The sequence below is a fragment of the Rhinolophus ferrumequinum genome, chromosome 8, assembly GCF_004115265.2.
Source record: "Rhinolophus ferrumequinum isolate MPI-CBG mRhiFer1 chromosome 8, mRhiFer1_v1.p, whole genome shotgun sequence".
NCBI lineage: Eukaryota > Metazoa > Chordata > Mammalia > Chiroptera > Rhinolophidae > Rhinolophus > Rhinolophus ferrumequinum.
Window position 1 is genome coordinate 53542723 of NC_046291.1, and position 25465 is coordinate 53568187.

The 25465-nt window shown below is 36.6% G+C and overlaps 1 protein-coding gene across 1 annotated transcript in view; it reads right to left on the reverse strand.

The window, feature by feature from the left end:
- Window positions 1-16180: 16180 nt before the first annotated feature.
- MYO3B (myosin IIIB) overlaps window positions 16181-25465 on the reverse strand; it is a 386500-nt gene continuing 377215 nt past the window's right edge. Inside the window, exons 33-35 of the mRNA XM_033111465.1 lie at window positions 17889-17995; window positions 17468-17514; window positions 16181-16319 (exon numbers count right to left, since the gene is read on the reverse strand). Of these exons, the coding sequence (XP_032967356.1) occupies window positions 16181-16319; window positions 17468-17514; window positions 17889-17995 (293 nt within the window). The remainder of the gene's footprint in view (window positions 16320-17467; window positions 17515-17888; window positions 17996-25465) is intronic.

Sequence of the window (25465 nt, forward strand, 5' to 3'; positions counted from 1 at the left end):
TATCAGAATGAATTGCTGCATTCAGCCTCTGAGGACAGGTCTGATTTTCCTAAACCTTTAATTTGGAAAAGCTACTAAAGTTAGTCAGACTCTTCTTATTTAGGAATAAGATCCTGACCACTCAGAGGAAATTTATTTGAAACACTGAAAGTCCTGCATACTCTAAGTAAGGAAAATTTAACTTAACATGGATTTATCCTATTTTTAAAAGTTTCCCCCTCTTCTTTCTATGAGCTGTGGTACTGGGCTGTGTCTGCATACCCCAAACACAAGACTGAGAAGTGGAAGTTTAAATCTGGGTGCTCTCTCCACCTGAGACTTGGAGAACATGCTGAAACTATTTGGAAAAAGCCAGATGACTGGTTTACAATAGACTACAATGTTCAGATGACATTTTTCACTTTTCAGGCTGATATTTTTGAAGTCCTGAACACCCAGTATCAGCGTGTATACCTTCACAATAATAATAAATCACTCAGAGAATAATCAATTATTAGGATATATTGGATCTGGTTCTATATGGCCTCTTTAGCAAATCAGTGCCTGCTGACAGATCATACATAAAATGTACCATTATTATAGAAATGAATTATACACTTGCCATGACATAACTTGATCAACTGGAGCTTAAGTATGCTGGTCAGAGAGAAGTGTTTCTATTATAAATCATGACCTGTCCCGAGGCTTTTATATCCTTAGCTTGGTGTGTCATCATGATGGCTGCAGTTTCAGATGGTGGTGGGGGAAGGGTCAGGAAAGAGGAGAAACAAAATCAAAACTAATCCTTAATGTCAGTGACACCTGCTCCTCCCCTTTCCTATTTGCAGGGGGAAAGAAGTGAACCCCAGTGCAGATGGCAAGTGAGCCAAGTGCTTTCACAGTATTCCAGTGAAATCTCTGAAACATTCTTCACTAACTGATTTCCCTTCTGTTGAGATGGTGACCACTACGTATAACAAGAAACCAACTTGACCAAAAATGCATAGGTTAGTCTGAAATTAGTTGGTAAGAATACTGCCAGAAACATACTGCTGAGGCTTTATAGAACTTTGGAATCTTGCAGTATTCACATGAAAATAGTTTCTTATTCTATTTAGCTTGTATCTATAAATATTGGGGAAAAGATGTGAATTTGCTAATAATTAAAAGAAAAGTTGTGAAGTTATCCAGACATATTACACATATAGAAAATAAAGATGTTAGACTAGTAATAGGTAACCAGAGAGACCTAGTGTGCTGAATAGACACTTCAGAGGGTTGATGAGAGCTGATGGTGCCATTCAAGAACACATCTAAATCTGGGAGTGAGTGTAGGATGCTGGATTTCAAGACATAAAGTCTTGGGATTTCTTAGTGGTTCTGGAAAAGCCAAGGAAACTAATAATTGAGGGTCTTTGGAAACCCAGCCATAGGCCCCATGAAGAAACCCAAATGCCCTCACTTGGCAGATGAGGAAACTACAGTTTTGAAGGCTCCTTCCCTCCCTGGCCCCTTCAATCATGCTTTCTCCGCTCTTTTTTGAAAGGTTCTTGGTGAGCTGTTAAGCATTACATATTATCTTCCTTCTTCAAACAGTTATTTATCAACACATGGTTCATTAGATAGGATTACCTCACCAGCTCACATTTCATAATCTCATTTACATGTTATAGTATTAATCATGCAACTTAAAAAAAAGCAACAGAACTATATTACTAGGCTTCATATACAAGGATTTTTCATTAGGTCAAACCTATCTGGTATCCCTCAAATGGTTGGAAAAGTGGTTAGAAAAAGTTTTCTCTCCATTTCTCTGAGTAACAGTCTAGAGCAGGGTTGGCCAACTTTTTCTGTAAAGGGCTAGATAGTAAATATTTTAGATTTTGTGGGCCATAGGTTTTTGTCATAGCTATCAAACACTGCTGTGGTCGTATGAAAGTCGCCGTGGACAACATGTAAATGAATGGGTGTGGCTGTATGTCCTTAAAACTTTATCTATAAAAAGAGGCTGTGGGCCAGATGTGGCCCATAGGCTGTAGTTTGTCAACCACTGATACTGAGAAATGTCACGATTAGTAAAAATTTACACATATCAGTAGTTAAGAAAGTTGATATTATTTATTTTTCCACCTGGATGCTAAATACTGGATAGCTGATGGGAAAGGCTGATGAGTTTTATTGTTGATTTTTTTTCAGTCTGAATATTTTGTGTATGAAAGCAGAAGTGACTTTTAACCAAAAATTACGTGACATAGGAATGGTATACTATTTCTAATGAAAGTCTTGAAATTAAAGACACTGAATTTAGAGTTATATTTGTACAACAGTTGGATATTTGATTGGGTATTTTAGTTTAGGTTCTAATAGTCAGAACTATAGCCAGAATTGATAGAGGAGTTTTCTTCCAGAGTTCCCATTTCCCTTTCCTTAACCTTTCAGCTTTCCTATGTCCGTAGGCACTTTTTGTGCTTCGTGCCTATAGTTGCGATTGCACAACATGCCCCAGACTTTTTACTGTCCATCAATCCCCAACAAACTTTTTTTTCCTGGTTTGTTGTTTTAGGACCAATTCTTAGAAGCTAACTCATTTGAGAAACTAATCACAACAAAAGTGTAGATTGTGACAATAATTTTATGCATTCTTCTTTGGGATGAAAGATGGCTCAGGTTGATCTCCAAGCAGAAAGCTCACCATCATTTTCCTCATTGCTTTGTTAATCATCACCAAGAAAACAGAAATTTCTCTGCAAATCCCTGTCAAGACTATTGCATGTTGCTTCAAGACCTCCAATAATTTTAGCAATCCCTATCAAAATACCAATGGCATTTTTTACAGAACTAGAACAAATAATCCTAAAATTTATATGGAACTAAAAAAGACCATGAATAGCCAAAGCAATCTTGAGAAAGAACAAAGTTGGAGGTATAACACTACCTGTTATCAAACTATATTATAAGTCTATAGTAATCAAAACAGCACGGTACAGGCATAAAAGCAGACACAGATCAATGGAACAAAATAGAGAGACCAGAAATAAACCCATGCTTATACAGTCAATTAATCTATGACAAAGGAGGTAAGAATATACAATGGGATAAAGACAGTCTCTTCAATAAATGGTATTGGGAATACTGGACAGATATGTGCAAAAAATGAAACTAGACCATCTTCTTATACTACATACAAGAATTAACTCAAAATGGATTAAAGACTTAAATGTAAGACCCAAAATCAAAATACTCCTAGAAGAAAGCATAGGCAGTAAATTCTCTGACATTACCCTTAGTAGTATTTTTGTTGATATATCTCCTTGGGCAAGGGAAACAAAAGAAAAAATAAACAAATGGGACTACACCAAACTAAAAAGTTTTTGCAAAGGAAACCATCAACAAAATGAAAAGACAGAACGAAAGAAGATATTCACCAATGATACATTGATAAGGAGTTAATACACAAAATTTAGAAAGAATTCATTCCACTTAACACCAAAAATACTAACAATCTAATTAAAAATTGGGCAGAGGGCCTAAAGAGACATATCTCTAAAGAGGACATATAGATGGCCAATAGACACATGAAAAGATGCTCAATGTCACTAATCATCAGAGAAATGCAAATTAAAACCACAATGAGATACCACCTCACATCTGTCAACATGGCTGTCATCAATAAATCAACAAACAGCAAGTGTTGGTGAAGATGTGGCGAAAAGGGAACTCTCTTACACTATTGGTGGGATCGTAAATTGGTGCAGCCACTTGGGAAAACAGTATGGAGGTTACTCAAAAATTAAAAATAGAACTATCTTATGACTCAGCAAATCTACTTCTGGGTATTTATCAGAAGAAATCCAAAAAACAACTTTGAAAAGATATGCACCCCTATGTTCACCTCAGTGTTATTTACAATACCCAAGATATGGAAACAACCTAAGTGCCCATCAACAGACAATTGGATAAAGAAATGAACAAAACAGAAACAAGCTCATAGATAGAGAGCATTTTAACGGTTGCTGAATGGGAGTGGGGTTGGGGGAAATGAATGAAAAGGGGAGGGGATTGAGAGGTACAAATTGGTAGTTACAAAATAGTCATGGGTATGTAGAATATAGCATGGGGAATTTAGTCAGTAATATTGTCATAACTATGTATGGTGTTAGATGGATACTGGATTTATTGGGATGATCACTTTGTAAATTCTATAAATGTCGAATCACTGTGTTGTACACCTGAATCTAGTATAATATTGTACATCAACTGTAATTGAAAAATAAAAAATGTTAAAAAAAAAACAAGTGGTACGTACACACAGTGGAATATTACTCAGCCATAAAAAAGAATGTAATCTTACCATTTGTGACAACATGGACCTAGAGGGTATTATGCTCAGTGACATAAGTCAGACAGAGAAAGACAAATACCATATGATTTCAATTATATGTGGAATCTAAAAAACAATATAAATGAACAAACAAAACAGAAACAGAGAATACACCGTTGGTTGCCAGATGGAGGTGGGGTTGGGGTCTGGGTGAAAAAGGTGAAGGGAGTAAGTAATACAAATTGGTAGTCACAAAACAGTCACGGGGATACAAAGGACAGCACAGGGAATATAGTCAATAATATTGTTATAACCATATATGGTGCCAGGTAGGTACTAGACTTATATAAATGTCTAACCACTATGTTGTATGCCTGAAACCAATATAAAATAATATTGAATATCAAAAAATAAAAAATAAATTTTTTTTTAAAACACTCCAATAATTTTATATTTCATAAACCAATAGTTGTCTGAAAGCTTCAAGTTTCTTCCCAACTCTTCCTCCATTGAGCCTTTGATAATCTGGCCACTACCAGGTCTTCTCTGCAGGCCATTACTGACGTTTCAGCTGTCGTATGGCAGTGTACAGCAGTGATTAAAGAGCTCTCTGTAGGTGTGTCACTGAGCATTTAGACACCTCAGTTTCCTATAAAAATGCTACTAACGATGATACGATTTATCTAATAGGTTACTGTGCAGATTAAATAGAGCATTAGGGGTAAAACACAGAACTGGATACATAATAAGTCCTCAATACACGTTAGTTACATTATTCTCAGATATAAAGTATGTAAAAGCATCAGCATATTTTATATTAAACTGTATTTTGGTTACTCTGGCCCCAGGCAGATTGTCACTTAACTATCAGTGTTCCTTAAAGGACAGTGAAATGCAGGCTGCTTGGCTCCTGGAAAGAGTATGGTTTAGGACTTTGATACACATGGATTTGCATATCGTTCCTCCCTACTAGCGCTGTGACCATGGTCAGGTAGTGTAACCTTTCTCAGCTTCCCATGTATACTTTTTACTTCCTAACATAGCTGGGGTGAAGATTACATAGGAGAATACCAGTGAAACTGCACTGAATAAATGCATTAAATATTTTAATTTCAATAATGGCTTTAGACATCCTCAGATCATACCTATAAATATCTGTAGAGTTCTTGCAAGGCAGTAGGCCTGGTATCAACATCTTACTCGTACATACTGGAAGAATTATTTAGACAAATTTTTTTGGAAAGAAAGACATCTTCCTAAGTAAGTTGTCTGTTCTGTGTATAAGGGAGGCTGGTCTCAGACAGTATGACATCACTGGGAAGCCTGGTTATTTGACACAGAGAGCCTCACAATGTAGTACAAACTGACCTAGATTCTTTCTTTGTTGCTGACTCACTGTGTGACCCCTGGGCAAGTCACTGGACCTCTGCCCTGTCATCTGTAAAAAGAGTAGTTTGGCCTGAGTATCTTCTAAGTCTTTTTACTGTTCCAAAATAGAACCCTTATGAGTAGGTGTACAGGGCAGTGATATGTCATTTTTATGTCCCTAAGACTAGCCAGTGACATCCAACCATTCAAACTTGTCAAAGGAATGCTAATTGGTAGAAATATTTTCACTGTTTTTAACATTGCAGGGTGAGTGACAGTTAGACTTCTCTTGTTTTATTTTTGTTCCTTTCATTTGTTTTGAGCCATGCTCCAGTAAAACCACAAGAGTGCATGAATGAAGAAAACATTGTATGTGATTCAAAAGACTAGCATTCTTTGCTGTCATTGATCAAGGGGCTGGTTTGAAGAACAGTAAATTCTAGAGGTTTACGTAAGTGGGAAGCATTACCCAACTAAAAAAATAAGCATAGGCTCTCCCCAACCCTCCATCTTATTCACAGGTTTTCACTGGTTCACGTGTGTTATGTGTAAATGCACGAAGTCATTCCCTACCTTTGACATTAATCGAGTATACCAAAAACCTGATATGGCTGGGCATCTCAATCAAAACAGTCAAACCAGTGTTTACACATAGACACGGTCTGAACTGATGATTATATTATGTCAGTCATTCAGCCAATTAACCTGATCAACAATCAGTCCGTGACTACTGAGAGCTCAGTTCTCAATGGATCAGAGGATTCAAACCACTGGCTGGGATTAGATATGATACTGTGAGTCATGGATACAAATAAGAACATATTTAAGAGGAAATATCTGAACATCCCTTTAAAATTTATACTTCATACAAATTTGACTTAGAATGAAGACTAATATAATATTCAATAATAGCTTCATAGAAAAGAGGTGCCGTGTATAATTAAAAGGAATCTCTAAACATTTGTTTTTGGAATAGTCTCTGAACATTGAAATATATATAAAATGGCATATATAACAGTCTTTTTCTCTTGAAGGTGATATTAACTGTCACCAAAGAAATGGCAATAAATACCTTATGAAACCTCACAAATCAACATTAGCAGTATGAAAAATCAACAAACACAGCCCTGAACAAACTACCTTTCAATGACTGCTAATCCAGTTAGTAAATCACAGATAAGTTCCAGATCTTAACCCATTTCTTTTGTAGGGGGTCATCTTTAATTATCCTTCCCCACCCCTTCCTTTTTTAGCCCCTCACCCAATATGTAAACAATATTTTTGCAGGATATATTGGTTTCACACCCCTTTCTAGTCTCCTTCCATTATTCTAGCTTAGATCTTCATACTTTTTGCTGAACTATAAGACTTCTAATTGATCTTTTCGCCTCTCGCTAACTACTCACACCACAGCCAACAAGCTCTTTCCCAGCTCTGTTCATGGCATTCCTTTGAACAAAAGCCCCAACGGTTTCTTGTTGTCCAGTAGAGAACCAACTGCCAGCACAGCATTGAAAGTCCTCCACAATCAACTTCTCCAGTTTCGCTTTTTATTTATGCTCTATGCTCCAGTCAAACCAAAACAAGACCTGAATTTTCCTGCTGCTTCAGTCTGATTGGACACTTCCAGAATACTTTCGGTTGCTCCAATTAAACAAAGGTGCTTGGAATGGGGAGAGGAAGGGCATTTTTTCTAATTCACACCAAGGACTAGCAGCAGTCCTTCTGTCTCACCTTATGAGATGCCAATTTGTCCTACTTCTGCTCTACACGCTATTCATTATTTAGGTTAAATACTGATTTCTTCATGAAACATTCCTTTATGCTCCCTCCTCCGATCTTAGTTACTTTGCCATTTCCTAGTAAATATCTGTGCATGTATCACATATCCCCTTCTATACTGTAAGCTCCTATATCAGCTCAACAATAGTGTTTTAAAACAGTAATACCTGAAGATGCGTCATAAAGTATGGGACAAATAATTTATTCTTAATAACAATCAAAATATACTGAATTATATACTTTAAAGGGGTGAACTGTATGGTATGTGAATTATATCTCTGTAAAGTTGTTATAAAAATTGTAGTTCAAATACTAATATTTGTAAATGATTTATTTAAAAATAATTTTAAGCAGGACAGGTTACAACACGGCAGACAGGGCATGCACACATTTATATCTCCTATCTTCTGAGACCTCATTTAAATGGCAGTAAAGAAAAACTAAAAAGAGTAACTAAAAATAACAATGAGAATGGAAGAGGAAATCATCAAGGGAAGAGATTTCAACATATGTGTATTTCTGGAAGATGAAAAATGAATGGAAGAAGATATCTGCTTCCAGTTATCAAGGATTGTGTAATTAAAACTGCATTTCCTTAGGGCAGATAGTAAATTAGGAAAAAATTTAAATATATCTGATCGAAGGCATTGAAAACCTAGCAAGAGAGTGAAGAAATACTGAAACAAGATCTAGGAGAAGACATATTCTGAGAGGCTAGCTCAGCATTTGGGGCAACTTTTCTTCTGGGAGACAGTCACCAATTCTAGGAGAGACACTTAACTCCCCAAGTCTCTCTCTGTGTCTCTTTCTCTGAATTGGGATCCCAAAGAACTCCACTCTAGGACATAGTGAATCATAGTGGACCTGCAATTCTCACGGGCAGGGATTGCAGGTCCCTGCAATCAAACCATCCCAGGCTCAAAAGTTGGATTAAAGTGGTCCTGATTTATTCATGCCCCCAGTACATATTACTGTTTTATGGAGGAAGGGAATATTACCCTGAGCCTCAAATTATCTTTACAAAAATGTCTGCAAATATCATTTCCAACATGCAAGAGAGTAACCAAGAGAGTAAGAAAACATAAATGAGAACCCCGTCATAGTAAAACTGCTAGGAACCAAAGAAAGAGTAAACCTTAAAAGCAGTCAGGAAAAAATATGGACACACATGAATTACCTTCAAAGGCACAACTATTTGGCCTACAGCTGCCCTTTCAATAGTTACAATGAGAACCAGAAGATAGTGAAGTGCTATCTTTAAAATCCTAAGAGAAAATAGCGGCCAATATGGAATTCTACACTCATCAGTAATATCCTTCAAGAATCAATGTGAAATAAAGGCATTTTCAGTTAAACAAAAACTCATAGCCGCAAACGCACACTAAAGGAAACACTACACAGTGCTCTTTAGGTAGACAAAACAGATTCCACAATAGAAGGTCAGACATGTGGGAAGAAATGAAGAGCAATGAAAACAATAATAAATGTCTTGTGAAATATAACATATATATGAAATTAAAATATACCACAATAGTGGCAATATAATCAAGGAGGAATATATAAGATAGACAGAGAGATAGGTAGATATAGATAGTGTTTTAAGGTCCCTGAATTCTTGCATTGTCTAAGAAGAGGGTATCACCAAGTAATACTAGATTTTGATGTCAGTGGTACATATTATAATTTCTTGCATAGCCACAAGACAATAATTAAAGTGTGTGTATTTACCTAATAATATAGCTTTAAAATACATAGAGACAAAACTGACAAAACTAAAGGGAGAAATAGGAAAATTCATAATCATAGTGGGAAATTTTAACATACTACTTTTAACAACAAATAGAAAAAGCAGTCAAAAAATCAGTACGTATGGGGAAGATGACAATTACCATAATTACCATACTCGACCTACTGTACATATATAGAAGACTACAGAATACACCTAATTTTTAAGTATATATGGAATATTTACAAAAGTTTTATCAAAAAAATCGTATGCCAGTCCATAAAGCCTCAACAAATATCAAAGTCTTGAAATCATACTGAATTCATTTTCTGGTCATACATAATTAAGCTAGAACACAAAAAGAAAAAGAGAAAAATTCCTTGTACATTTAGAAATTAATAAACTTCTGAAAATCTCATGGGTCAAAAAAAGAATCATAATGGGTATTTGAAAACATTTTAAACTGAATGATAATAAAAATACTGTATGTTGCTGTTAATTTCATACTTAGAGGGAAAATTACAGCTTAATTACAGCTTAAGTGAATATATTAGAAAGGAGGGCTTAAAATTCCAAGAAGTTAGAAAAAATAACAGCAAATTATATCAAAGAAAGGACATAAGAGCAAAAGTTAGTGAACAGGAACCAAATAGGTAATGAAAAATATGAATAAAATAAAAAATTGTTTTCCTTAAAAGACTAATAAAACTGACAAACCTGGCAAGACTGGCCAATGGGGGGGAAAACCCCCCACAAATTATCACCATCATAATGAAAAAGGGGACCTTATTATAGATTTTACAATATTAAAAATATCTTGAGTTATGTAATCTAACCAAATATGAAAATGTAGAATAAGTGAACAAATTTCTAGAAAAATGAAATCTACCAAAACTGACACAGGAGGAAACAGATAAATAGTCATAACAGCAAAGAAATTTGATACATAGTAAAACTTTCTCTCATATAAAACTTTAGGGCACAAATAGCTCCCCCAGTGAGTTAAAAACAATTGAAGAATTAATGTCACTCTTACACAAACTCTTCCAGAGGAAGACAAATTAGATATTATGAGAATTAAAAATTTACATCATTTTTATTTCTTGTAATTTCAACATAAGCATATAAATGTACATTTTCAATTAACAAATCAAATACAGCAATATGTAAAAGAATAATGCAATATGATAAAAAGTGGTAGGTATTGCAAGAATGCAAGGTTGGTTTCACGTTAGAAAACCAGTGTAACTCACTACATTAACAAAACAAAGGAAAAAAATCATAGGTAACTTAAATATATAAAAACCAAGTATTTGAGAAAATCTAATCCATATATTGGGGTAGAAGAAGTGCTCTTAGGAATAGAAAGGAAACAGCAAATATCATAATAAATGGCAAAAGACTAAAAGTTTTTCTTTTGAGATTGGGAAAAAGGCCAGAGCCCTAGTATTAACCCCCCTGATCAACCCTGTACTGGAAATCTTAGCCAGGTAAGTGTGGCAGATTGATTACAAAAATAACTCTAATTCTCTATTTCCCCCTGTATCCATTCCCTTTGCAATGTAATTGACCTTGCAGCATCTTCCAACAAGAGATGGATTCTATTTACCCATTCTTGAATCTGGGCTGGCTTTATATTTTACTTTGTTTTGGTTAGAAGAACGTAGTGGAATTGGCAATGTGCCAGTGATGAGCCTCAAGAGACACCCCACTCCCCTTGAAGATTCTGTCACTGCTATTGTGGATAATAGCAAATTGGAGGATGAGACCATGTCAAACAAAACTAAGTTAGCCCAGCTGTCCCTGCTGTGGCTCTAGATATGTGAGGAACCCAGCCAACATTAGCAAAGCTGCTTACCTGACCTGTAGCAAATTGCAGATGTACAAGTGAGCCCTCATAAGAGTAGATTAAATCAACAGAAATACCTGGCCAACCCGTAGACTTGAGAAAAATATGTGGTTGATTTGGTGTGCAATAACTAACTGATACAGGCGTTAAGTCAAGAAAAAGTATAAATGTTGAAAAGAAAGAAAACATCTATAGTTATTTGCAGAGGGTATAATTGCATATGGTAGAAAATCCAAAAGTATCTACAGATACATTATTGAAATTAATGAGTAAATTTAACCCAGTTGATGGATCTCAAACATAAAAAAAACAAAAACATTAATTGCGCTTCCATGTAATGACAGTGTCTTAGTCTGTTTGGGCTGCTATAATAGAATAACGTAAACTTAGTGATTTAAACAACAAAAGTCCAAGATTAAGATACTGACAGATTCAGTGTCTAGTGAGAGCCTGATACCTGGTTTATAGACAGCCATCTTTTCACTGTGTCCTCACATGGTGGAAGAGGCAAACAAGCTCTCTGAAGTCTTTTATTAGGGCACTAATCTCATTCATGAGGGGTCCACCCTTGTGACCTAATCACCTACCAAAGACATATAAATTTTTGGGGAACACAAACATTTATACAGTCTATAGCAGGCAACAAATAATTAGAAAATAAAAAACTAGAAAAGAAATATTTTAAATAATGTAAAATTAGGTGGTTCATAGGAATAAAACTAATAAAATATGTGTAAGATTTCTCACATAAAATTATAAATCATTATTAGAAGAGAAGGAATAACTAAACAGAAGGATATACCATATTCATGGACTGAAAAAATCAATATTGACATACTGACTCAAGGTAATTCCAAAAAATCCCAACAGTTTCTTTTCTTTTTCTCAGAAATTGACTGTTTGACTCTATAATATGCAAAGGGTTCAGATAACCAAGGGTCTCTTGGAGAAGAAAAAGAATGTTGGAGGGGCTGGCCCGGTGGCTCAGGCGGTTGGAACTCCATGCTCCTAACTCCGAAGGCTGCCGGTTCAATTCCCACATGGGCCAGTGGGCTCTCAACCACAAGGTTGCTGGTTCTACTCCCACAAGGAATGGTGGGCTGCGCCCCCTGCAACTAACAACGGCAACTGGACTTGGAGCTGAGCTGCGCCCTCCACAACTAAGATTGAAAGGACAACAACTTGACTTGGAAAAAATCCTGGAAGTACACACTGTTCCCCAATAAAGTCCTGTTCCCCTTCCCCAATAAAATCTTTAAAAAAAAAAAAAAAAAAGAAAAAGAATGTTGGAAAACTTTCTCTGCCATATACCAAGGCCTATTATAAAGATACAGTATTTAACACAAGGATAATAAATAGATCATGGAATACAATAGAGAATCTGGAAACAGATCCATGAACACTTGATTTATGTAAATGGTAGTATTTTAGAGCAGTAGGAAAAGGATGGCCTTTTCACTAATGAGACTGAGACAGTTGAATATCCTTTATAGAAAACATGAAAATTGACCCTTATTGCACACCATTTGCAAAATCAATTCTGGATGAGTTACAGATCTAAATGTAAATGGCAAAACAAGAATGCTTCCAGAAGATACTAAAAGCAAATATCTTTATGACATTACGGTAACAAGACTTCTTAACAGGCCATAAGAAAGCACTAATTAAAAAAGGAAAGATTGATAAGTTCTCTTATGTTCAAATTACAAACTTTTTTTCATCAAAAGTCACATAAGGAGAATAAAAGGGCAAACCACCTAGGAGAGAAAATATTTACAACATATGTAACTAACAATATATAATACATTTCTCCAAATTAAAAGAAAAAAAATAGTTAACTAATTAAAAATGGGCACACAACAAGAAAGGTATCCACATGGCCACTAAACACATAAAAATGTGCTCAATATCATCATTAATCAGTGACATGTGAGTTATAATCACAGTGAGATTCTACTATATACTCATCAGATTGTCTGTATGAAGAAGAGTGATAATAGCAAGAGTTGGTGAGAACGCAGAACAATGAGAGCTTTCTTATACCACTGGTGTAGTTGTAAATTGGTACAATCACTCAGGAAAACAGTGGGGCATTACCTACTGAAGTGAAGATATGCATACCTCAGGACCCTGAAATTCTAATCTAGATATATAACCAACAGAAATGCATGCAAATATATGCTAAGAGACATATACAACAATGTTCATAGTAGCAAATTCCAAAATAACCCCAAATTGGGAAACAATTCATATTTGTCTATCAAAAGTAGAATGGGTTAATCAATTATGGCATGTTCATATACTGGAGTCATGAAAATGAATGAACTGTGTTTACATTCCACAACATAGATGAAACTCACAAATATACCATTGAATAAAAGAAACAATTCCAAAAAATTACATACTACATGGTTCCATTTATATAAAGTTCCCAAAACCTACCTGTAAGAGGCAAAATCTAACTATAGTATTGAGGGATGCATGTAAGTGGTAAAACTATAAGGAGAATCACAGAAGTGTTTACCATAAAAGTCATGACAATGCTTATCTTTGGGGAGGTAGGTGGGAGTTGTAGTGATTGAGAAGGGACATGAGGGAAGCTTCTAGGGCATTAGGCATTGACAATGTTCACTTTCTGATAACTTACTGAGCTGAGTCTTCTAATTTGTCCCTTTTTGTGTATGTGTTATATTTAAAAATAAAGATAAAAAGAGTGGATGGAGACATATCTGCCGATGAACCAAAAGAACCAGCAGAACCAGCAGCTCAGAACATGAACGCCAATGCTATGCAGTGAAGTTTTTAAAAGAATTGCTCTATTTTCAGAATTATTTCTGTTTTGTTAAGGCCCATTATTCTATTTGTCTTGACATTATCTTTCAGCCTGTTCATTTTCTTCATGTAAGTCATCCTTATAGAGGTACTATCTAAATCAATGCACAAAAAATAGGTGTTTAATTATGTAATTTAAAGTTTAAAAGGTAATCAACAAAAGTTTAAGCATAAAATTATAAGTATTGGAAGAAGTGAGAGAGAGGGGAGGAGGAATTGAGATAAATAAACGCACATCTTTCATAGAGAGGGAGAATAGAAATTGTTTTAAATGATAAATCAAGAACATAAAAGCAAATTATTTAGAGATATGATGAAAATCATTAAAAGAAGTAGAATTAGAAATAAAAAATAGTTGCTTCTGAGGGTAGGGACTAAGGTAGAGGCATAGAGAAGATTGCTATAAACTCTCTGGAGTATCTGATTTTTGTTTTGTTTTTGCCATGTGCATATTACTTGGATAAATCTAATGAGACATTTATGAGACTCCAGATTACATCATTCTCATCTACTTGATTTAAAAATTGCCTTTTGAGTCTATGGCACTATCTACAGTCTCTTATCTATGCAATAGCTGATAATGATCACCATTTCTAAAGTACTCTTTGGAGTTATAGCTGTGGTAATGACTAATTATTACATAGCTTCTGTATAATTACTTCTATTTCCTTTTAAATTTTATTTATAGATATATTTTAATTAGAAACAAGGCAAGTATACAATAATGTACATGGACAAGGGGGAAGTTATGAACAGTTCTATTCAGCAGATAGGAAAACAGGTAATATCAAAAGTAGAAAAATCAGTGATAAAAGTAAAATTTCCTAAGACAATTATATTAATAATGTTGAAAATCCACATGTCCTAGATATTATTTTAAACAATAAAGTTAATTTGTGTTTCTTTTGCTCTATTTGCGTATCTTATAAACATTACCTTTGTGGTGAAGATCTGGGGAAAAAAATCAAGATATTTTTTAAAAAGTAAAATTTAACTATAGAATAATTGACTCATTTCTTTTTCTTGTAAAATTACAATTTCTGAGAGCTTTAAAAGCCACATTTCATTATTTAAGTTTGTAAAATGCTTATTATAACTCTCCCCTTTAAAATTCTGAAAACAGCTTTTTTTCCTATTTCCTCAAGTTTATTTTCCTCCAGATCTGGGTACTCCCATGTGTTCTATCTGTCAAGTTAAAGTAAGAAAAATGTTGAGAACATCTGTTCTAGAGAATGGATCTTATAGGGTTTTTACATCACACAGCAACCTCACATATTGTTTTGCATAGAGTAGTTGCTCCAAAAAAGCTTTGTTGTATTGAATCTTACTGAGTGTTATAATATATGGTACAACATCATTACAATAGGATTAGCCCAACCTTGAATGAAAAATCAGAGCTTAGAGTTTAAGAAAAGTGATTGATCGTATATGACATATAATTAAAGGTAACTTTCCTATCAGATATGTTTGTGGAACTAAGTCTCTCTACTCATTCAAGGGTGGACATTTACTAGATGTCACTGTGCTGGACTCTGTGCCCACAAAGAGGATGAGACAAGATACCTCCCTGGCAGCCACTCACACAGCCTAGTGGAGACAGCTGACCAGAGAAGGGAAAGTTACAACACAAGGTGACATGGATTCTGATGGGTCCAAATTTTCTTTCCGCCTCACTCCTTTCTTTTACTGGTAAGGTGATAGGTGTGTCTTGGCAAGGTGGAATAAAGAGGCACAGGCTTTACCAGTATAATAATTAGCAAGAGAGGGGTTCATTTGCCTTATAGAAAGAATCCAAAAATTTAGGCCTCTCCCCCTAAACACGAAAGTTTATCCTGACCTTGGAGACCTTGAGAGCACTCTTTCAAGATGAAGGCACTTAGCAATGGAGCCCTGACCCTGGGGAAAGGCAGGCAGGGTAGAAAGACCAGCAAGGAGAAAAGGAAGCAAGGAGAAAAGGAACTCTTGGATTTTCTGCTCAGATTGACGTGTGGGAAAAATAAAGAAATATTATCAGTGCTCACAACTGGCTTATGGTGAGATTGTTACCCTCTTAGATGGAGGCATGAATGATGGCTGTGATTCTAGTGGAGGTGTGCTGAGTGTCCCAAAGGTATGTGAAAAGAAGGGATTACTCAGCTCAGGCTGCACAACCGATATGGGGAGGGTGATGGAGGTAGGAGAAAATGATTAAGAATCTGAAAATTGTTCAGTAAGGCTCCAGCACATATCTAAAGAAGCTGACAGTGCTTTCTTATTAAATGACAATCAGCCAATTACCATGATTGTTCTTACCCTCAACAGACTGGGGGGCAGGAAACACAGCTCAGTGTTGAGCAAAAGATGCTCCTTTTGAGGACGAGGGAAAAAAGAAAGGGTGGGCTGAGTTGTCTTCCTCAGGGATGGAGTCCACAGGTGACAGAGATTTGTAGTATTCATCTTCCCCATCAAGAATTTTGACTTGGCTGCAACAAAGAAAGAAGTTTCAGCAGAAAAAGAAAACAAATGCCACAACCATCACTGGGGCAGCTAAAGTTGTGTCAGTACTTGGAACAGTGTTGGGTCCCAACACAAGGAGAGAAGGACAGCTTACAGTAGGCAGGGTCCCCAAGTTCAGAGGGACTGGGTCTGATAAACAAGGCCTTTCACCTGTGGGTCATACACTGGTACCCTGTTTCCCCGAAAATAAGACCTAACCGAACCATCAGCTCTCATGCGTCTTCTGGAGCAAAAATTAAGACCCAGTATTATATTATATTATATTATATTATATTATATTATATTATATTATATTATATTATATTATTATATTATGTTATACCAGGTCTTATAGTAAAACAAGACTGGGTGTTATATTAATTTTTGCTCCAAAAGATGCAGTAGAGTGGATTATCTATCTTATTTTCGGGGAAACACAGTAACAGGCCCGATTTAGTGGTGTCTGGAAGTTGTGGTCATATTGCAACTTGATTTATGTGAATTACCTTGTCTGTCTCCTGCTTTCTTTTAGATGAGAACGTTCCCCTCCTGACCTTCCCCAGTTCTCAAACTATTAGGTTCGTGAAAAAGTAATTGCAGTGTTTGTAATTATTTTTAACCTTTTAAACTGCAATTACTTTTGCACCAGTCTAATAGTACCAATTACCTACCTCATTGCTATTGTCAGTTGAGATGCTAACAATCAAATGAGCCCAAACTCCTTCGAGTCCCCAGTCTAACCACTGCGGGATGGGGGTGGGTGGGTGTTTTCCTTTGTGTACCTTTAAGGCCCAGGGGTAGGGTAATGTGGGGAAGAGGCCTATTTGCACTATTTGTAGGAGAGTTTTACACAACCTGCTTGCTACATACCTCCAGTTATGAGGAAAGTACAATTCTGTGAGAAAATAACGAGGAATAACATTTGCCTTTAGATGGCAATTCCAGCCTTTTCAGACAGAATAGATTCAAGTTTTGTATACTTGCTACTGTGAAAAGTAGTTTCCAATGTCAATAATAGTGGCGCTATCCCCACTGCATATTTTTAGAAGCCTCTTGAAAGTTTCGTATTTTCTGTAATATCACAAAGGACCCCTTCTGTTTACAGTTGCTTAGAACTAAGAAGACAGATATTTACCCAAGTTTTCTTGGCTTCCTCTTGCTCCCTTGATATTCTAGAGTTCCCTGTGGAGAGGGCCAAGAACACACAGTCAAAGCAAAGCAGCAAGTCGTTAATTTTTAATTCAAAGTGATTTTGTGTTGAATGCAAGCAGATGCTGATAATATCAGAAGTCACAGCATAATTTTTTTGATCAAAGGGCTCAAGTGAGCCTGATGAAGCATGCATCTTGCTCGTCTTTGATAAACCACATCAATTATTCACCGTGAAGGCAGACATCCTGACATGAAAGCAACAGATAAAGAGCCTAAGCACATGTTCAAGACGAGAGCATAAGAGAGTGGGGGTGGGGCTGGAGGGGCTGGAACAGGTATTAATAACAGAATTATTAACTGGAAACAAAGCCAGTGAAACAGCTTTATGGCCACTTTGAACTCACATTTAACTGGTTATAGTACATGGTGTCCTCAGGGCTACTCAACATTTTGGGCTGCTGACATCTTCGGTGAGGTGTTCGCTGCTTCTGTGCAAAACCATTTTCTGAACCTGCAACAAGAGAGCAAAACTTTACTGTAAACCATCCGAGGTTTTGGGAAAATCAAGTGAAAAATTGCTCTTCACATAAATGCACTTAGTAAAAACTGTATCTCATTTTAATGGGCATGTTAGAGCTTTGCTATTATTAGGAGAAATATTATCCTAAAAAGACAAACACACAGAGACTAAGCGTAAACAAGGGCCACTGACTGTAACTCTGCCTTCATCTTTCTAATCTGAACCAGCAGTCAAGAGCGAGGGAAAGCAAGTTGGTTTGTCCACACTGGTGAAGTAGAGGTTGGTGGTCAGCCCTTGTAGAGTAGAAAGTGCCTTCTTAGTGAGGTAACTCAGGACAACGAAGGCAACTTAGGATGGTTTGTACCACATCCTACTGTGAGAGTTCAAAGACATCTGGAGCACACATACTCTTGGGTAGATGGGAAGCAAACCTTTTGGTGGGATACATTTTGGAGGGAAATGGCTTGAGCTAGTATTTACTGAAAAGCTTTGAACAATGCCATTGATTCATGCAGTCCCTGGAGGCAGTGCAAAGGGGAAAGCAAAAGGATGATTGCCCGATTTCAGGGAGCAGCCTCGACGTGTTAGTCCTGAATTCAACTCCGGACCAAGAATGCACTAGAGATTAAGAAACCACGAGTCCAATGAAGTCACGATTTATTTCTCTGTTAAGCAGATGATTTTTGTGGAATTGGCTCTTCTTTTGGTACTATATCTGCAACAGGGTTCTGTAGTTCTGACTTCCCTGGACCAAGTGTATATCATAAACTAATTATTCATAAAAAAGAGTGGGAGATTTGTACTTGGAATCACATTTTGACTTCACTGGAGATTCATACTATTTAAGGAAATTGTGGGGTAATTTGTAAGTGAAGAATGACTCAGCAAGGACCATTATGAACAGTGAATTATCAGTTTCCTAAGTGTGAAGTTTTGCATTTTTATTTTTCTTGAATTGGAATGTATCTATGTTTGAACGAGACTATTTGAATCATACGGGATTTTAGGAAATGTTCAGTTTCAGTACCGTTTTTTTCAGAAAAGGAAACTGAGGTCTATAACTGTTGAATGACTCATTCCAGATCAAGTCAGAATGGGGACCCAACACTGTCTTTTACCTTCTGTTCTAACAGGTAAACTAAAGCATATTGTCTTTCTTCACAAGAAACATTCTTATTAAAAGTCAAAAGTCTAAGTAAAAGTAAGTGCTATGAGAACCCTTGTACACTGTTGCTGGGAATGCAAACTGGTGTAATCATTATGGAAAACAGTATGGAGGGTCCTCAAAAAATTAAAAGTAGAACTACCTTATGACCCAGCAATTCCACTCCTGGGTATTTATCCAAAGAAATCCAAAACACTAATTGAAAAAAATATATGTGCCCCTATGTTTACTGCAGTGCTATTCACAATAGCCAAGATATGAAAACAACTGAAATACCCATCAATAGGCGACTAGATAAAGAAATTGTGGTACATTTATACAATGGAATATTACTCTGCCATAAAAAAGACTGAAATCTTACCATTTGCAACAACATGGATGGATTTAAGGATATTATGCTGAGTGAAATAAGTCAGACAGAGAAAAACAAATACCATATGACCTCACTTACATGTGGAATCTAAACAACAGAACAAATGAACAAACAAAACAGAAATGGACTCATAGAAACAGAGAACCAACTGGTTGCTAGATGGGAGGGGGTTGGGGAATGGGTGAGAAAGGTGAAGGGATTAGAAAGTACAAATTGGTAGTCACAAAATAATCACGAGGATGTAAAATACAGTATGGGGAATATAGTCAATAATGATGTAAAAACTATGTATGGTGTCAGATGGGTATGAGATTTATTGGGGGATCACTTCATAAATTATATAAATGCCTAACCACTGCGCTGTGCACCTGAAACTAGTATAAAATAATGTTGAATATCAAATATAATTAAAATATATATACAGAAGGTGCCAAAAAAATGTACACACATTTTGAGAAGGGAAAAAACTCTATTAAAATTAAGCTGATGGTAATCACTTCTAGCACTTCTTGTAATTGCAGAAGTCAAATGTGACTTGTAGTCATATTTTGTTCTCAGTATATACGCGTATTGAGTATTACAATTTTAATACAGTTTTTTCCTTTCTTAAAATGTGTATACAGGGCCGGCCCAGTGGCTCAGGCGTTTGGAGCTCCCTGCTCCTAACGCCGAAGGCTGCTGGTTCGATTCCCACATGGGCCATTGGGCTCTCAGTCACAAGGTTGCTGGTTCGACTCCTTGACTCCCTCAAGGGATGGTGGGCTCTGCTCACTGCAACTGAGATTGAACACGGCTCCTTGAGCTGAGCTGCCGCTGAGCTCCCGGATGGCTCAGTTGGTTGGAGTGCATCCTCTCAACCACAAGGTTGCCGGTTCGTCTCCCACAAGGGATGGTGGGCTGCGCCCCCTGCAACTAGCAACGGCAACTGGACCTGGAGCTGAACTGCGCCCGACACAACTAAGACTGAAAGGACAACAACTTGAAGCTGAACGGCACCCTCCACAACTAAGATTGAAAGGACAACTTGACTTGGAAAAAATCCTGGAAGTACACACTGTTCCCCAATAAAGTCCTGTTCCCCTTTCCCAATAAAATCTTAAAAAAAAAAAAAAAAAAAGTGTATACATTTTTTGGTACCCTCTGTATACAGTCATGGGATATAAAGTACAGCATAGGGAATATATAGTCAATTTTATTGTAATAGCTAAGCACAGTGTCAGATGGGTAGTAGACTTGTTGGGGTTATCACTTTGTGAGGTGTGTAAATGTTTATTATGTTTTTTTACACCTGAAACTAATACAAAAAAGTTAAAAAAAAGTAAATGCCACGACAAAATATGAATTAGCATAGCAAGGTGCTGTTGCTTGCAGAGGGTTCCGGTCGCCTTAACAGATATACCCATCCACATCTGTAGGAACTGTGCGCAGAGGGCAGGACTCCAGCCTCTTGTGCTGGCTCAGAGTACAAGGAATCCAGAACTGAAATGGTTTTTTTCAGATAGTTCCAACATAACCTACCTCCTGCTTGCTTTGCAAAATCCAAATTCTGTAATACGGGAGAACATGATGTTGAGGCCCTTTTGGGCTATCTCCTCTGATTTATACATTAATAAACAGAAGTGTCTAGAGTTAAGGTTGTTGGTGTGAACATGCACTGGAGATCTGACATCTACTCTCCTTTAGACTTCTAATATTACAGGAATTTCAATATGGGTAACTCGAAAGACTGATCTTAAATAGTTTTGGGGTTCAGCTGGAGTTCAGCCCAGTTTAGCTGGACTTTACATTTATATAGTGTTTACACTTGATCATAGGCTTTTATTTATATTCTTAACTGGGAATGCTTATTTTAAGATGTGGTTTTCAACTTTTGCTCTTAAACAACTTCCTGTTCTATGGGTGGGTGTTCTTTTCCTGATTTTTAGAAGGAATTACATTATTGGGTAGAATTTTCTCTATTTTAAAATTTCTCCCATAAATTAAAAGAAAAATTCTTGGTGTCTGATCAGATAGTGTTTATAGTATACTAGAATCTGGTGTAAGCTGGTGTCTTATTTAGCATCCAATTTTAATTTTCATTATTTTAACTTTAATATCCCCATGTTTCATGATGTTTTGCAAAGCGTGCTACAACTTCCAGGTGCTTTGCCATTGGAGCAAATCTGAGTGTCACTGATATATGACCAATCATAAGCAACCAAATATATAAGTGGGAAGTGAATCATGATTCAATAAATGCTGTTGGAACAATCTGATAGCGATATACAAAAAATATAACTTAAATATAGACCTTTAATGTTTATCCTAAATGTTAGGTACTTTGCTATATGTGGAAGATAAAGAGAATCTTTATCTAAAGGCAAGACAGGGTCCCTCCCTTCAGTCTAGTAGAAAACACTGAGTCTGAAGCGGTTAGGTGACTTGCTTAAGTCCATAAGCTAGTGCTGCTGAATTCAAATTAGTTCCTAAAAAAAATTTCTAAAGTAAAAAATTTTTTACTTTTCTCAATATACCTCTTGATTCTCACAGGCCACAATAAATTCCAGATGAGTTATATAGCTAAACATTTTAAACATTCCCATAAAAACTTTAGAAGGAAATGGAATAGACTATTTTAACTGTGGAAGAAGATAATTAATGACAAGGATGGGTTCAATTATGTTAATGTAAAATATTCTATAGAATAAACAGTAAGAAAACTAAGATGAAAGGAAGTGTAACAGAAAGGTAAAAACAAATGAATATTACACACACACACACACACACCTACAATCCATAATATGGAAAGCTTGAGTCAAGAGAAAGACAGAGACATATTCATGTATGTTGAAATGCAATTACAAAATGAGGTATTAAAACATGTTCAGCCACCCTGACAAAGAGCTTCAATTAACACAATTACTACTGCCTTTCTATTTATTAGGATAAATCAAAAGGTCTTTAAAAGACAATGCAGAAGAGGCCCCAGGTACACTGGTGAGTCCATAGGCTCAACTGCCCCTGTAGTGCAATTTGACAATTATAACAAAACCTGGACATGTCCCAACATGGTAAACCAAAAGGAAAAAAGGCAATCTGTATGAAGATGGATATAACACTTTTGTAGTAGAAGAAAAGCTAGAAACATGATAAGTGTTAATAATTGGGGAGGAGCTAACATTGACATATAAACACAAGGTCATACCATGAAGGCGTCAACAAGGATAAATGTGGGTATGGTGTTGATAGCTAACAATTAAAAAATCAGAAAAAGAAGCAAAATACAAATAGCATATAGCACATTGATTAAATCCAAATATGTGTTCACAATGAGAAGTTTATCATGAGTTTTCTAATAAAAATGTAAAAATAAAAAATAATCACTGAGGCATATAGGACAAAAATTATTCTTTCTTTCAACAGATGAAGAAACTATAGCTCAGCGAGGCTAATCTGTGTCAGAATGGAAGCCTGAACCCCTGTCTGTTGGCTCTTGAACTAATCAATTTACTTATGAGATATAAAACAGTATGGTTATCTGGTAATTACATAGTTCACTTGACTACATTTATATAGATAAAGTGGAAAATCCAAGTTTGAAGATACACATTAGAATATGAGTTATTTACTCTGAAGACATGATGTTCATATTCTGAAAGTGCCCGAATGCCACCTCACGTAAATGTTTATAAGCCAAGCCAGACTCTCCAGTTTGTAATACATGGGGGCTACCTCCCTATAGTGCTTTAAAAATTATATTATGTCATGAATACCAGTTTGCACTAACATAGGTCTCTCTCCTTTTCTAGAATCCCTGCACCCTTTTCTCCCAGAATTTTTTTTTTTTTAAAGGAGGGCACAGCTCACAGTGGCCCATGTGGGGATTGAACTGGCAACCTTGGTATTATCAGCACCATGCTCTTAGCAACTGAGCTAACTGGCCACCCCAACTCCCTGCATCTTTCGGTTTCATATTTGAGAACTTGAACACATCCTTCTCTTCTGAGTCCTTCTCTTCTGAGTTGTCACAGAACTTTACAATAAACTGGAGACAAATCTGTCAGAAAAGGGGAGAAATCTGGATGGAGTTTCAGGAGCACAGGGAAATGCATACACGTTTCTCTCTAATCCCAAATTATCACATTTTGTGGCTACACAATTGGCCAAGCACATGGTGAGAGACAAATAGCTGAATTCAATGGGTGGTTTCCTTACATAACTTCAAACAACTGGTTTGGAAATTTAACATTTCAATTCTATTTATTGAACATACAGGTGTATCCAAGTTAGAGTTGCCAGATCAAAAACAGGGCACCCAGTTAAATTTGAATTTCAGATAAATAACCAATACTTTTTTAGTGTAAGTATATCCTATGTAATACTTAAGACATATCGGTACTTACATTAAAAAGGGATTGGTTGTTGATCTGAAATTCAAGTCTAGCTGGGTGTCCTTTTCCACCCCCCTAAATCTGGCAACGCTAATTCAAGCACAATTTTAAGTCACAGCTGAGGCTTTTTGTTCTCCCCTAACATCTCAGAGATGGAGAAGGAGATGACTTCCTCTATTCTATTTGACCTGTTGATTTTTCGCTTCTTTGGCCACAAATGCTCTCTCCCAACACTGTTTCACTTTTTCTCACCAACTACAGATGTGCCATTTCTGATAAATTTCCTAGCAGGATTGCAGTGAGGGAGGAACAGCCACACAGGAGGGCAGGATGGGGCCTACAGTCCTGGTGGGGCAGTATAGATTCTAGGCCCCTGAGGAATGGGTAGGCAGTGAGCAGGGTTCCTAGAGAGAGCATACTAAGGGAACCATAGTCCTTTGTACCCTCCCTGTGGGCCTCAGCAGGCATGGGTACTTCCTGAGCCGTATGACTTCGGATCTGATTGCCATTTGTGGGTGAGGCATTCCCAGGGTCACTTGCCAAGTAAAACATCCACTTGAAGCAAGCAGTGTTCAGTGTTCTATATTTACAGATGGCAAATCCCAAATGGAGTTAAAGATATACCCTTGCGGGAGCATGTAAATAGAATTAGAGTCATATGGTAAATTTATAGAGCTCTGTCAACTCTGTGCATAAAGGGAGGTACATCACTTCTCTGACCAAAGTTCTCAGGGCATTTGGAGGTGACAGTAGCCCAGCTGTCAGCTGAATGATATTTCTCCTCAATGATGGTGGACCACGCTGTGTGGTACTCCAGTGGATACTTACATGAAATCGCTCTAAATGAGATGACCTGTCTTTTCTGGCTCTGTGCTTCTTCCCCTTACCACTTCATTTTTATGTAGCAAATCTTGTTTTGCAAAGTATCTTTTTCTTTACTTCATTTCATCTTGGGAAGGACAAATAACCCCAAAGAGCTAACAATGGCACAGGGAGATTAAGAGACTACACAGCAAGTTAGAGTCCAAGTCCAACTGAGAATTCAGGTTTCCCAATGTCCTGCTGACAAAAGACCCCTTTCTTTTATATCTGAGGGGTCCGAGGCCCAGGGAGCAGGAGCCCCTCTGCCAGTCTCCTTTCAGAGCCAGGACTAGAACTCAGGTCTTTTGATTCTAAATCCCAAGGTCTAGGTCCTGGCCTCTATTATGAGGCTTATTCTTTTACAGAGATGTTTTTACAAATTTTCACCTTACCATGTCTAACTTCAGGAGTGAACTAAGGAATTCAGTAGGCTTTTGTAAAACACACACACACACAACCAGAACGAGAGATTTTCTCCTGGGGTGCATGTTACTCAGATCTTCCTTTCTAAGATGAAAGGAAAACTACAAATTTTCCCAGTTGCCATGTTATGTCATGAACAATCTTCTTCAAAATTGAAAAATTGCTACAAAGAAAACATCCCCAAGTTAAATTAGTGCCTGTGGAAGATGGTAGAGTTATAAATTGTCTACATGGAATTTTCTTCTTACTATTTAGGGAAGTGGTAATAA